General features: G+C 37.9%; 2 protein-coding genes across 2 annotated transcripts; one reads left to right on the forward strand and one right to left on the reverse strand.

Moving 5' to 3' along the window:
• Positions 1 to 808: 808 nt before the first annotated feature.
• On the forward strand, positions 809 to 6,020 carry LOC113019431 (uncharacterized). Its single transcript, XM_026163155.1, has 6 exons — positions 809 to 879; positions 1,569 to 1,737; positions 2,672 to 3,166; positions 3,739 to 3,806; positions 4,624 to 4,667; positions 5,585 to 6,020. Exons 2-6 carry the CDS (start codon positions 1,704 to 1,706, stop codon positions 5,688 to 5,690), a joined length of 747 nt encoding a protein of 248 aa, XP_026018940.1. The 5' UTR covers positions 809 to 879; positions 1,569 to 1,703; the 3' UTR covers positions 5,691 to 6,020.
• A 3,659-nt stretch (positions 6,021 to 9,679) lies between these two features.
• Positions 9,680 to 11,947, reverse strand: LOC113014423 (uncharacterized). Its single transcript, XM_026155949.1, has 9 exons — positions 11,818 to 11,947; positions 11,601 to 11,694; positions 11,150 to 11,494; positions 10,878 to 10,995; positions 10,702 to 10,793; positions 10,464 to 10,578; positions 10,115 to 10,381; positions 9,811 to 9,972; positions 9,680 to 9,693 (listed from the first exon to the last, which is right to left on the reverse strand). Exons 1-9 carry the CDS (start codon positions 11,874 to 11,876, stop codon positions 9,680 to 9,682), a joined length of 1,266 nt encoding a protein of 421 aa, XP_026011734.1. The 5' UTR covers positions 11,877 to 11,947.
• Between the last annotated feature and the right edge of the window lie 3,440 nt (positions 11,948 to 15,387).

The raw sequence follows: 15,387 nt of genomic DNA on the forward strand, positions 1-15,387 counted from the left end.
AATCAAGTTAAGCTTATCATATATCATCATCCAGGGTACAGTGATAGAGAAGTGTGTGCTGACGTTTGCTGTTGTTGCCACTTTGTAAAGTTTGAGGGTTCTAATAAGGGTCAGTGTTGCCAGATTGGGTTGATGCTGAAATTGAAGATAGACGTTATCTATCAATCTAGCTCTCTCTTTATGGCTCTCTCTCTCTCTCTCTCTCTCTCTCTCTCTCTCTCTCTCTCTCTCTCGATTTTAAACTTAATAACAGCATTACATAATCATTAAATAGCAGACCGATCATCTATGCTGCAAATGAAATACAAATGGACACTAAACAGGGTTTATCTAAATCGTTACAATAGGGTTTAATGTATATATTTATTTATAAGGTGCTTCTGAATTCTGAATACTTTTTTTTTTCTAAACAGGTTCTTCATCAATCAGCCTATTATTGATTGATTCCTTCCTACATCTGCTTTTTGAAAAACTGCTAAAGGCACTTTTAAGAGCCACGTCAGTCTGTTTGTATCTGTTCTTACTGCTGTCCTTATTGGTCTGTCTCTCTGTTTCTATCCGCATTTCTGTCTCTTTAACTCTTCAGCTTTTTTCTTGTTGTCAGTGTGCTGGTTAACCTATAATTTGCCTTTTGTCTGTCTGCTGCCTTTTCTGTCTGTAATTATTCTTTGTTTCAACATGACACGCCCCAAATTCAGGCCCTGTACATTTTGCCAGACTCCCAATCAGGCAAGCAGAAGAACCTGTTATGTCTGCTTCGGAAGTCTGTCCAGCAAAAAGAAGCTAAAAGAAAAAGTAGAATCATTGGATAGCCAGTGGGCAGAAGTTGTCTTGAAAAACAGAAATGTTTGCCGGATAATTGATTCTGCCCGTATTGCAGTAAGTAAAAAATTTTTTGTTTCATATATTATCATTAAGTTGTTATAAGATGTTGCTGGCACATTAACACAGTTCATCATATGTGCTTTTGAGAACATGCAACAATATTTTATCTACATTTTGCTAAAGACAAACAATTACTTTAACTGTAATACATCAGTGGTGGCTGTATGTATTCATATCAGTATGAATGTGTAAATGGCCTGTATTTGTATAGCGCTTTACTTAGTCCCTAAGGAACCCAAAGCACTTTACACTACATTCAGTCATCCACTCATTCACACACTGGTGATGGCAGCTACATTGTAGCCACAGCCACCCTGGGGCGCACTGACAGAGGCGAGGCTGCCAGACACTGGCGCCACCGGGCCCTCTGACCACCACCAGTAGGCAACGGGTGAAGTGTCTTGCCCAAGGACACAACGACCGAGACTGTCCAAGCCGGGGCTCGAACCGGCAACCTTCCGATTACAAAACGAACTGCCAACTCTTGAGCCACAATCGCTGTGTGTGAATGCTTAAATGGAAACTTCTAAGAAGCTGGTGTGAATATGGGTTAATATTGCATGTTGTATAAAGCACTTTTAGTGCTCCACGAGAAAACGCTATATAAGAGTCATTTCGTTTACCATTTAACAACAGGCTGTGTTTGACTAATTTGTGCCAACTATTTTTTTTATTAATTTCAGGTGCAGAAACTTGAGTCTATAGGCTACAAGCCCATTTTATTCATTGGTAAAAAAGACAAGAATTCACATAAGTGGGTAGCAGATGTTATTACCCATTTGGACCCCACTTCTACTACAAGAAATTTCCTGGAGAAGATGCAGAGGGCTTATGAATTTATACTGTCTAAGGGTAAGAGTGAAGTGTGTTGCATACTTTCAGTCCAGTTAATTAATGCTAATTTATATAGCAACTTTTCACAACAAGTTGTCTCAACTTGCTTTCACAATCAGAATACTTCATTAATCTTTAAGCAAATTGTGTAAGTATATTTTAAGGTCATTAAATAACCATTGAAGGATATGTTATCAAAGGCTTCGTTCACACTGCAGGTCTTAATGCTCAATTCAGATTTTTTTGTCTGCTCGTTCACACTACAAATAAAATGTGACAGCAAACGCGCTCTAGTGTGAACGCCCAAAGCGGCCGCATGCGCAAAAGAAGACGTCACACACATTGCGCTCTGTTTAGACCCAGACCAAACAGTATTTTTTGACTGATGGCCCTTATTATAAAGACTTGTTTGAGACTTTATGTTTCCCAATTTTGCTTTAAGTTATTTTGTTATTTACATATGGCCTAATAATGATCCTTATTGCTGTTTTAGAGAGGAGCGGTGCTTCAAAGGGTAGTTTCAGACTTCTGTCAGAATCTGCAAATAAAATGTTCATGTTTCTCCAACGTTGTCTTCCCAACAGTTTAGCTGGATGGCCAGGAAGCGTTCATGATGTCTTCTGTGGTGCTTCTCTGGCGCTGATAATTGGCGTCTGTCTTGTGTCAGTGACGTGGAAGATCGATTTAATGTGACAGGACCGTTCAAACAGCAGTCGCTTTCTAAAATATCAGCTATGTATCGGATTCAGTAACACATACGAACGTGACCCAAATTGGATTTGAAAATATCGGATTTGTGCCGTTCACACTGTCAGACCATGATCGGATATGGGTCGCAGAGGGTCAAAAAAATCGGATTTGCTGCGCTTTCGCCTGCAGTGTGAATGTAGCCAAAGTGTAGTTCCTGGCCTTTTTTGAAAAATATTTTTATGAAAGTAAATATGTTTTATAGGAACCTCCACACCAGTGCACCCCAATACCCCCACAGAACAGCAGCTTGTGCAGTCCAAGAATGCCACCAAGGAGCATTGTGCCGACAAACAGACCCACATCAAAGAACACACAGAGATCCCCAGTGAAGAACAGGCAGAGACCCTGATCAACAAGCAAGCAGAGAGCCTCGCCAAGGAGCAGCCTGAGATGACCACCCAGGAACATCAATCTTCTAGGCTCCTCGAGGAGCACCCAAAGAGCCTGTCAGACGAGCAGACAGAGACTGTTTTTGTTCTCAATCTTGTTCCTTTATCTCCTTCTTCTGTTCCATGCTCCCAGTCTTTCCAAAAAAAGAAGAGAGACAGAAGCACCTCACAAACAACCTCTCCCACCTCTCCACCACCTTTTAAACCCGCAGACCAGCCATCTCTGCAGTCTCTTCATCCACCTGCTAGCCACGCGATCTCCCAGTCCTTAAGTGAGGGTGGCCAACATGAAAATAAGAAGAGAAAGAGTAAGTATTGCTTTGCATGTTATGTCTTGAGATTTTTAAGTTTCTTACCCAAAAATGATACATATGTTGTCCTAGAGAACTAACAAACCATTGCAAAGTATTATTCACTAGTTATTTAGCTGCATTTTGGTGTACACTATAAAAAGACTATAATTAAATATGGTCAATCCCTTACTTTAGTTAAGAGGACTTTGTAATTCAACTTGATTGGATTGAGAAAACTAAAACGCACTTTGAGAGAACATTTTAGTTTCTCTCAACAAATAGTGTATGCATTTATATAAACAAGGTCTGGTGGCACTCAATTGCAAAATGAAGGGTGAATTTTTTTGTTAATTTGTTGGTCCTAAGTGAAACTAAGTTTTTACACAGAATTGATTCACAATTTATGGTATGTACTTTAAAAAAAAAACTCAACTGAGGTGGGTTCACTTTTTGACCCCAGAGGACAAATGGAGTATGGCAATCAGGAGGATATTACAGATTTTCACTTGTTGAGTGAAAACTCATATTTGATTTCTTGTGTATACAGAGTCTTATGTTTTTTTTAAATGTAATTTTTCATTTCTTAGGCTGTCGAAGATGTAGTAGGCAGAAGGTGTTCCAGTTTGAAGAAGTCACTGAGAGCAGGATAAATGAGGTAATACTTAAAATGTTTTAATTTGCTTTTCAGTAGACTTTTTACAGTAAGCCTATCTCAAGTTGTTTTCATCCATGCACTACAGCCATGAACTGTGCTACATGGGTAAATTCAAATGTACTTTTGAGATTAGTGAAGGGAAATGATTAATGGAATTACATTAAAAGATTGTATTGTATTTCATGTGTTTGTTCTTAAACAATTCTGCAAAATTAATCACAGACATTGAATACTGCTACATCTTGCTACAAAAACCTACATGGCTAACATAGAAATGACTGTATATGAGGAAGGATCATATTTTTTTCTGTGTAAGCCTATATCTTCAGTTGGTCTTGTTGAATCAGGATCATAGAATGCACAATTTATAGATCCTGATATATGCTGACCAGCCCTGTCTCACTATAAATAGTAGATAATCATGTGTAGTTTGAAGTGTTTAAATGGACACAATTCAAACAATTCATAATGGGATGATATTGATTATGTCAGTGTATGATGTATCAAGTATGTCAAACTTTCCGAAGAAAAGAACATAGCCAGAGTCAAAAACAGATAGACGCAGTTAACTAAACCTGTGATCAAAATAATTTTTTGTGAATGCCACAATTGGATACATGCTTTTCAAAATCCTATTATTATTTTTTTTATAAACAGAAATGCCTTACATACACATACCTACACATCTATCAAAGTGTGTTTACATGGGTCTGTGTGTGTCTCAGGTGTGCACACTGGATTACACACAAGCTTTATGAAGACACCTATCCATTAACCATGTTATTTAACGATTGCCTCTCTGATTCCTTCTGTCTAGGGGAACACAGAAGTAAAAGTGCGTTGGTTGCCTTGCTCTGTTTGGTAAGAAGCTCTTGATATTTCATTCTCTGAGAATGTTCTGTTTCCATCTATTACCTTTTTGGAGCACAAATGAAAATGGAAAACCAGGTGTTTTGTCACGTCTTACTTCTCGCTTTTTTTCTTATCCTATCTCAATTATTTAATCAATTAAGGATTATTGCAAAGTTTTTTGCCATCTTTGTCGAATCATAAAATAACAAATTTAATAAGAAATATATTTGAAACTGTTCAGAAAACACACGTAGTGTCTCACTTAGATGCAAAAGTACTGGGAATAATTCCAGCTGGACTGTGCTGGGGCCATAAGAGCACCCACATTAATTGTAAGAAATATATAAAAGCTATCAGGATTTTGACAAAGTGGAGAGAATTTGTCCATGTCTTACACAGATTTATGTGTGCCAAAGGATAAATCGCCTAAGCAGTGGAGGGAGTATTCAGATTCTGAACTTTCCAAAGAAGTACAAATATCACACTGTGAAAGCTTTCAGTTGTTTTGCATACTGTATTTCTAGCATTACAATTGTGTGACAGCAATGAATCTCTACAAATTAAAGAGTAAACAACAGCCTTTATAATAATCCAAAAGAAACTAATTATCACATTTGAACAATTTTTATTTTCACTTCACAGAAAGGATATTATGAACTGTTCAACTGAAAAACAATAACTAAGTCTTTCATATGTGTCGAGTGTAACTGTACAGTAGTGTTTTGTTTGTAATCCATCTAAATTACAAATAGTGTAGCAGAAGTTGAAAATATCCATAAAAATGACAATTTGCATTTTGGTACAGTACTTAAGGAAATGTCTTTATCATGTTCCACCTCTGGTGTTAAACATAAAAAGCACGAAGTAATCCCCAACATGATATTAATGTTTTTGGTGTTGTTTCTTTCAATACTTATATTTTCCAGTGGGAAAATCTGGGATGACACGTGGGAGCCAGCCAGTGAATTTCAACACCACTTTGCCATGCCAGATGTGCCACCTCCTTCAGCCACTGAGGAAGTCTTTTTATGATGTTGTGATGTTTGTTTTTCCATGTTACAAACAAGTAAGATATAATGTCTGAAAACTGAAGTTGTGTACTGTCTACAAGGAACACTTTCAGAAATATGTGGAACCAAAGGTCCATACATCCAGATGTCACATTGATCTTCTCTGTTCACAGACTGGATATGTTCATTTTCAGCAGTTTGATTGTTTAGAAATGTTAGACAAATATTTATACTTGTTAAAATGCATTGTGTTACGTAAAAAAAGACTTTATATTATGTTGTTAACTACAATAGTAGTTCTGTGTTCTTAACTTGAATGTTTTTGTACAGCATTTATATTTGCTACATTCTTTTAAAAGTGAGTGTAGGCTGTTATAATTGTTACGGTGAATATGACCCACAGCTAGCAACTCAATCCATAAAACCCATCAGTCTCTTTCCCTTTGTTTCTCATATGAAGTTGTTATTGTAAACAGGTGTTATGTTTAGTTTAAAGTATGAAGGCTGGTGAAATTGTACTGAGTACTGTCAATGAAAAGTAAAATAAAAAATCAAAGGTCTATTGAGATATGAGAACTTGTAGTACTGTTTGATGTTGAGACTGAAAGTTTCCATTACTAGTAGTATCAACTTTCATAATTTTCTTAGATGCTCAACATTGACTTGGCCTTGATCCACCTACACTGTTATATAACTTCATTCTCTATGCAAATATTATTTTTTCTGCTTTGCACATATAATGTATACATAGAACACAGAAAATGTCAAATTGCACTACCAGTAATCATTTCAAGTGTGATGTCCCCACAAATAATAAGCATGTTAGATTATGTACACATATTTTCAAATTAAAATCAACATTGAATGTGGCTTTGTCCCATTACCACTGACAACATTCTTTTGAGTATTTTAACTACATTGATTATTAGAGGTTTAAGTCAACCCTCTGAGCTCTAACAGCACTTAACCCTGTATATTGGGACTATGTCGTTTTTGTCTTTAGAATATTACTAACAAATATTGGCCGTCATAGGAGAAAGAGAATTAAGCTGTTTCTGTAGAGAGATACGACCTGAACTACTATTTAGGGTTAGGGGCCAGTACAATAGCAAAACTGCTTAAAGAGATTGGAGCCAGAGGACAGGTGCTGCTGCAGGTTATAAGAAAATTAGCTAACACTGCTGAGTGGGCCAATCACTGGCTGTGGTTAAAGAGGGCTGAGATCACTTGGGCAGTCAGCTATCCGCAACACACATGCCCAGAATTGATCAAACTGTGGTGGAGCTACCTAAGCAGGGGGCATCAAAAGGGTAGAAAACATAACACTATAATTTGTACTGTGATAGACCTGAAGCCTTGTTGACTGATACAGCTGTTTCAGGGCTCCTGGGGCTGTGCAGTTAACCTCATGGTAGTGAAACATAAGGCAGGAATGAAAAAACGTTTTGCTTCTACCCTCAGCTCTTTTTCCTGTTTGTGGGAGGCAGTGGAGATGTAGAGGGTACAGCCCGATCTGGGCGTGGAGGTATGGGATGCCAGATCACATGCCCCAGTTCCGGCTCTCCTCTCTCCTATGTTATCTCTTTTCTCTTTCACCTTTTCTATCTCTTTAAGAAGTGAGGCTCTTTAAGCACTAAAGACCTAAATAGTACTTATCGTTTTGCAGTAAAGTGATAGAAGAAAATAAATTGTAGAAAACTAAATAGGAAAAAGTAGAAGAGAAATAGCAATTTCACATCAACCAGTGACACACCCCGGGGCCTGATCAACCCTGGCAGGGCCTCCATTTATGAGGGTGTCTACTGGTAAGGGCCAAAACACCCAATGAATCCAAGGCCCACTACTGATGATGTGTCACAATATTTTTATATTATAATCTGGATTTGGTCTTTAATCCCTAAACCTAACCAAGAACTTTAAAAGAAACTAAAAAATGGCAAATATCTTTTGATAAAAGACCAAAAGACACTGTGAAGTTGATGCACACAACGATTTGTCCTCCTGATGAAGTTTCAGGACTGCCTTTCTCCATAGTGGCCATCCATCTATTCCTTTTGTGGAATAAATGTATGTGCTGTATGTGGGCTATAGTATTGAAAGGGTTGCAAATAATAAATTGTTTTTGTTTGTGAAATAGATTTCTACGTTCTTTTTCACAAATTACTTACATGATTGGCAGTCATTGATAGGTTTGTAGCTTGAACCCATCCGCTGGAACGTTGAAGACAATATAATTACACTGCAAAGCAAGACACAAGTAGGCAAAGTTCTTCATGTTACTCGTGCACGGGAGAGACCGGACAGAGTGCCGTTCCTTCACTTGACCCCAGTTGCTCTCGTCCGTTCTCCCGTACCACTGCCCTTTTATTGAGGTTACATGAATATGCATAGGTTCATTAACATATGACGTCTACATACACACAAAGAGTACCTTGCCTGTGTGTGTGTGTGTGTGTGTGTGTGTGGACTGCTGATCAAAATGTGTGTGGACTGCTGATCAAAGGGTCAAACATCCTTGGTCAGGAAGAGGGTAGCCTCCCCCTCACCCTAGATGGTTCATCCTAGATAACACAGTAAGGAAGTCCAGCAGTTCATTTATACACAAAAGCACTTGGACTAGAACAGACGTAGCTACGTTAATCCTACCATAAAACAATTAAGCAAGGTACGAACTTTCCCATGCTCCCAGGATGTAGGTGTGCATTCTAGTGTGGAATGCACACCAAGCCTCTGTAGCCTGTTAAAGATCACACAACCTATCACTACACAATTGATTATACACCTCTAAGCATCTATGGTTAAATATTTCTAAGCATAAATGACAATCAACAATACAAACTCTAACAGTCATTTTCAGTTTTTACATATCAAGTCTACAGTCATAACTATATTAAACAGAAATGTGTTTTATGTCTTTGTCATGGAAATATAAATGTTGCTAAATTTTAACTGTGGTAACAAAATGATCCATTGAAACTGCATGAAAACATCAAACTGACAGTTATTTTTCAACTTTATTTGATTGTGGTCATTGGTAATATAAAAACAAATAAACTACAGTGATACAGACAACTTAATGAAATTTGGTGGGGGTAAAATGACAATGATGTTGGTCCACCCTAAGACACTGTAGGCTTAGTAACCACTGGATCAATTAATACTCTAAATTTAAAAAAAATATATGGTTGAGCACATCGCTGTACAACTGGAACTAAACAAAAAAAGTTATATATCCAAAAGTTAATTTGTGGATCAGGGTTGTTGTGACAGAATCAGCTGAACTGCCTACTGTACTGTAGTATGATTATTTTAAAAATAAGCACAAGTACTAGTAATGCACTCAAACATTATTGATACTGTTGATATGAATGATACATACCATGAAAATATCCTTAACATGTACATCAAAATACTCAAGAATGAAAACTCTCACCTGTGACAAGCATACTTGAAATTTGCTTACAAAGTTCTATCAATCACATTTCAATATGTCTTGTAAATTCTGTGAGCCAAAAATATATTACAGTAACTTAACATGACAAAAATGTAAAAAGTACAAAATCTCCCTCTGATACATAACAGTGTACTATTATGTATTACCAAAATGCATGTTTAAAAACAGTGTAACAGAATAGTTTTTAGCTCTACGAATGACATTAAATAAAAATGTGCCAGCTGTCTTTGTAAAAAACTATATGCATTGATGTGATGAAGTCTTGGGAATGCACTGTCAATGACTGGTCTATGGCCAACTTGAAAAAATTGGGGCCCCCAGCATTAAACCTGCAAGGTAGCAAGTTGATATAACTTTGAGGACAAACTGATATATTACAGATATTTATTACCGACTTTAATCAGAATATTCAGAGTCACTGTAAAAGTCATCGTCGGAAGTATGATCAAGGTTAATGTTCTTTGCTCCTGACAAAACTTGCATGTAACACTGTCTTGCGTGCAGCTTGTTTTGTTTCACATTCTGTCGTTTTCTGAGGATGATGCTCTGTAGACCTCTCAAACCCTCCTCACTTAGGCCACAATGCGAAACTTAAAAATAGAACATATAATTTAGTCTGCTTTAATGCCTTAAGAAACAGTCAGTGTTTTGTATGCATTACTTAAATACATACTTTTAAATATCTCACTGGAAAACAGGCCGGACAGCTCTTTCAGGATATCATCATATTTTGAAAGAGATTTCCAGTTATGGTCCATCTCTGTAACAAGAATCTTCTTTTCCTCCTCAAGTCTTCTTATTGCCATGATGATATCGAATGCCCTTCTCTTTGTTGTAAGGCTGACAGAGTCTGAAATGCATTTATAACAAAGTTATAAATCAATTCACAAAGAACGTCTGAAGTCATAAATGATTTTAGGTCAACACCTGAAGCTTAGGGTTTCAATATATGTCAGATATGCTGAAAGTAGGCAACATATATGTACAACTACCGCTGTGTGCCCGCTGCCACGGCCAGCTTGTGTCACCAGACAGAATTTCTTCCAAGCACAGAGTTTCTTTGTCTGGAAACATTCTGTTGTATTTTTCCACAGCAGAAGTCAAGATTCCTTTCTCTTCTCTGATCTTGCGACGAATCTTGGCACAGGCTTTATTTCCATCGGTGTCTTTGTACAGACGCTGGGATCGTCTCTTTATGCTCGCTACGAGCACTTCGATTCTGCTCACCAAGGGATCAATATCACTTGTGCTTGTTGTTGCTGCTTAGAAGAAATAACACAGCTACACTTACATAAAGTCATTGTACAATTGCATCACATTTTTGAATCAGTTTTTGCTCACCTTCTGCCCAATCCTTTACATCACTGACCCATTCATCCAGTTGACTGTCAGTCACTGCTAATTGGACTTTTAAGGACTCCAGGTTCTGAAGCTGGGTTAGAAGAGCTTTTGTGGCCTACATTGTCAATTTGAGATTAAAAAACAAACAAACAAACAAAAAACTCTAAACACATGTTTACTCCAAATAATAAGAACACAGAGGAGTAATCATCTAAAAATAAAGTAACAATATCATTACCTTCTGATATCGATGGGTCAGAGAGGTGGCCAACCGGTCTAGCTTTTGTTGATTCCAGCGCATGGCCATAAGAGTTAGCATGTCACTCCGTCCTGCAAACACAGAAAATGTAGTGTTACCACTTTCATCATAATTACACACTTAAAATCTAACTAGTGCAGGATTTGCCTTCTCACCTGCTTTGGACATATGTTTTGTGGTAACTGCAATCCTTGACAAAAAGGCATTACATTGCTCTACCTCCTCCCCTAGAGTCAAACCAGCCCCATCTTGATATGCTCCACTCCATTTCACCTGAAAAAACACACACACACACACACACACACACACACACACACACACACACACACACACAGATGCACATACACACACACAGATAAAATACAAATTACACAAAATGTTGATGTGCAATTGTTCAGATAAAGTCATTAAAGTCAGAATTTCATACCTCACATTTGAAATCGTGGGCTTTAGCATGAAAGACTGAAAGAAATGGCTTCATGCTAAGAAGGTGCTGGAGCTCTGGACAGCTTTTTGTTACTCTTTCAAGATATGGCCAATACTTGCAGGTAACATCCATACAAAAAAAAGTGATATGTCTATTGGCCAGCTTTTGTTGCAGGTACAAGGGATAAGCAAAAATTTCACCCCTGTACATATTTAGAGCACGGAGCAGCACTCCATGCCTACACACTGCAAGCTCCAGTCCCTCCTCATCCACCTTGCTGCTGGATCTTTGGGAGGTCTCTCTGGCTGCTGACCACTCCCCTCCACAAACACCTCGTCCGGAGACCTAAAATGCATTAAATAGCTGGTGACAATGTCTTTTCACAATCTCTTCAACAGAGTGTTAAAGGTTAACATAATTATGTCTATGTAATTAGAGCGTTCAATCTTACATGTCTGGATGTGCTGTGTATGTAGTCCACAAATCTTCCCACATCTTCATCCTTTGCTATGAAGGCGTCTTCAAAGATGCCCAGTTCCTCAGATCTGAACAAAATAGCAATACAGTATACTTTATGGTGTCATACAAAGTAAGTCCAAAGTTAATTGGTGCACCTTATAGTCACATTGTCTGAAACAAACGTTGATATTACACATATTTTGCTGTACCTGGCTGCATTCTTGAAACGGTAATGCTTGCGGTTTCCATCCACTGAAATTGCAAGCATGTCTGGGGCACATGCATGACATGTGAAGGGATCCTCCTTTAAAATCTTGTCTAATTCATATCTCACGGCTTCCCACTCAAAGAAACTTTTCTTAAAGCCATCTGCAGAGATCTTTCCCGTCTGGTTTAAAATGAAAGACATAAACAGAAAACAACTACGCTACAAGTGACTTTTAAATCCTGAATAACACAGAAGAACCATACTGTAAAGGATGCATAAACTAAAATGCTCACACGGCCAAAGTGGAGAGTTCGTTGATCAAGCATTTTTAAAAATGCTTTGCAGGAGAGTCCGGGTGATGCCATCTTCATTTCTTCAAATGTGAAGAAGACATCTGTTGTGTACAAAGTAGAATAGTGAAGGGTAGCGGGCCAGTAATCACTTAGATTTAGGTCATCTACTCCAGCAGTCCAAGAAGCGTCACATGTCTCACACCTCAGCTCTGGCATGCTGAGATTGTAACGTCCTAGAAAAGTGAAAAACTCATGACTCCAGAGTAAAAGTTTATTATCTTTGGGTTAGGTCTTCTTTTTTGTCTCAGAATATACTGCAACAATGCTTGTGAGGGTTTAGTTTTAGGTGAATTATTTACAGATGGTTGTCAGTCAGGACAAAATGAAGTTCTTCTTACCATTCATTGTGACCACAGCAACAACCTTTCCTGGTCTGACCCTCAAACACTCTGGTGGACAGCCGCAGATTGTGACTGGGCTCTCCACAGGTACAAGTCGTGCTAAAGAAGTCAACATGTATGCGTAACATATGATTTAAATAAGTTTATTAACTATGAAGTAAAACGTTGAAATGTGACTAAGATATGGTAGGACCAACTGAGCCTTACTTGAAACAATAAAAAAAACCAACTTAACAGCTCAAAGCTAACAGTGTAGTTGAGAGCTGAGGAAGCATCAACTTTTTTAAAAAATGAGATAGAGAGAGAGAGCGTAAGGGAAATGTATAAACAGTAAACATAATAAGTTTAGTCACAGAACTTACCATCATGGCAAAGGGTCTTATTTACAATGTAAGTTGTTGGAGGCAATGGCTGGAAGAATCCGGCAGTCATGGCACGTCTATTGTGAAGGACATATCTGGTGTGCGTGATGACATCACATTTATCACAAAAAAGGGGGCGTGGTAGACAGTCACGACAACGAAGCACAGCTGGATTGCTCCCACATTGTTGGCATATATGTTCCGACACACTTTCTTGAGCTGCCATGGTATTCACCAGATGGGGTCTTTTGGCCCTCCAACTCTCTGAAAAAAAGAGTTTTTCTTGTGCTCCAGTTCAAGGAAGCCAAAAGAGGAGCTTTTGGTGGTGGTGCTTCATGGTGATCGTCTGAAGAATCATTCAGTGAGCTCTGGAGTTCTTGTAGAAAGTGCTCTGTTAAAAAAAACAAATACATTTTCTATTAAAATTGATTAAATTATAAAAGTGTAATGGACAGAGTAGCTATGAGAGTAAAGCTTGATGGCTATAAATATGCTAGCAATTGCTGCAAACACATGAACATACTGCTTTGATCTAGTGAAGACACAGTGGAGTACATACCAACAGTCTCTGGGGCAAATGCCACCTCACAGTGACTGTTATTAGTGGTAGAATTGGTCTTCTGACTGTGGGCAGCTGTATAAAACATCAACAGTATATCAAAAACACAAATCAAATCCACATTTATAACACAGAAACAATTTAGAATCACCAATTAGCCAAACTCCACATCTCAGGACTGTGGGAGTAAACCAGGTAACCTGCGAGCACAGAAACAAGGGAAGAACACGCAAACTCTACACCCAAAGACCCTGGTCTGATAGTGGAATTGAAATCAGGACATTTTTTGATGTGCCACTGTGCTGCCAAGTACCAATATCTTTTACCAAAATCCTTGTGAGGAGGTAACTGTCAGCCACATTTTGTTACTGGACTAACATAACGTAATGAATGCCATACTTGCTAGGGGGGGATCATTCAGTTTTAAGAGATAATTCTGTGGTTTATTTAATGTCCTTTTGTGTCAAAACAAACAAATTACTTTCCTGTTTGTCTTTACAAATATTTAAATTAATTAATACGTTAAATTTATGGTTTTGTGTCCATACAATCTATATCTTCTAATTATCTTGTATGAAAGAGTACTGACCCTTATGTAATTGACTCCGGATTGATCTTGGCCTCGCATAGAGTTGGTTTCCATCTTTGTCTCTTTTTTTCCATTTTACTGTTAGTTCAGGTGGCTTCACAGGTACAGGAGCTACCTCTTGCTTCAGCTCACCAAGCATGTCATCGAGGTGTTGGAGCTCATCAATTTGTTCCTGCTGATCAGTCAGATTATCTAGGATCCTTAAAGGATCTTGAATTTCGGAGTCACTCATGGCAGAAAGAAGAACAAACAAACAAACAAACACACAAACAAACAAACAAATAAACAAACAAACAAACAAACACGCACGCACGCACGCACGCACGCACGCACACACACAAACAGAATAATCAAACAAGACAGAGACCAACAGAGCGAGGCAGAAACAGAGAGACAGACCAATAAGGACAGCAGTAAGAACAGATACAAACAGACTGACGTGGCTCTTAAAAGTGCCTTTAGCAGTTTTTCAAAAAGCAGATGTAGGAAGGAATCAATCAATAATAGGCTGATTGATGAAGAACCTGTTTAGAAAAAAAAAAGTATTCAGAATTCAGAAGCACCTTATAAATAAATATATACATTAAACCCTATTGTAACGATTTAGATAAACCCTGTTTAGTGTCCATTTGTATTTCATTTGCAGCATAGATGATCGGTCTGCTATTTAATGATTATGTAATGCTGTTATTAAGTTTAAAATCGAGAGAGAGAGAGAGAGAGAGAGAGAGAGAGAGAGAGAGCCATAAAGAGAGAGCTAGATTGATAGATAACGTCTATCTTCAATTTCAGCATCAACCCAATCTGGCAACACTGACCCTTATTAGAACCCTCAAACTTTACAAAGTGGCAACAACAGCAAACGTCAGCACACACTTCTCTATCACTGTACCCTGGATGATGATATATGATAAGCTTAACTTGATAGGCTAACAGAAATGAATTTAGCTAACTTACAGCACATGTGGTGTGGTAACATATATGCTATTAAATGTTAAGTCATTCGCTGTTCCACGAAATTGCTAATCTTAACCCATGGAACTGCTAAAAGCAGCTTTGTGAGCTCACTGTTTCGGGGTTTTCTTTTTGGTTTTAAATAAGAAAAATAATTTTAAAAAATCTACAGATTCAGATTCGCACTTACCTGTGGTACGATCGAGTACGTTGACGTCACTGCCGCTCATCTGATATGATAAAAAAAATAAACTTTCTCAAAAATAAACAAGTGAGTCGCTGTGAATTCCTTAACAGCACCGAAAATGTTTTTGCATACTGCTTTTTTGCCGAAAATGTTTTTGCCTAATAAAAAAGAACAACGATCGAGTACGTTGACGTCACTGCCGCTCATCTGATATGATAAAAAAATA

This window comes from Astatotilapia calliptera, chromosome 3, assembly GCF_900246225.1.
Source record: "Astatotilapia calliptera chromosome 3, fAstCal1.2, whole genome shotgun sequence".
Classification (NCBI taxonomy): Eukaryota; Metazoa; Chordata; class Actinopteri; order Cichliformes; family Cichlidae; genus Astatotilapia; species Astatotilapia calliptera.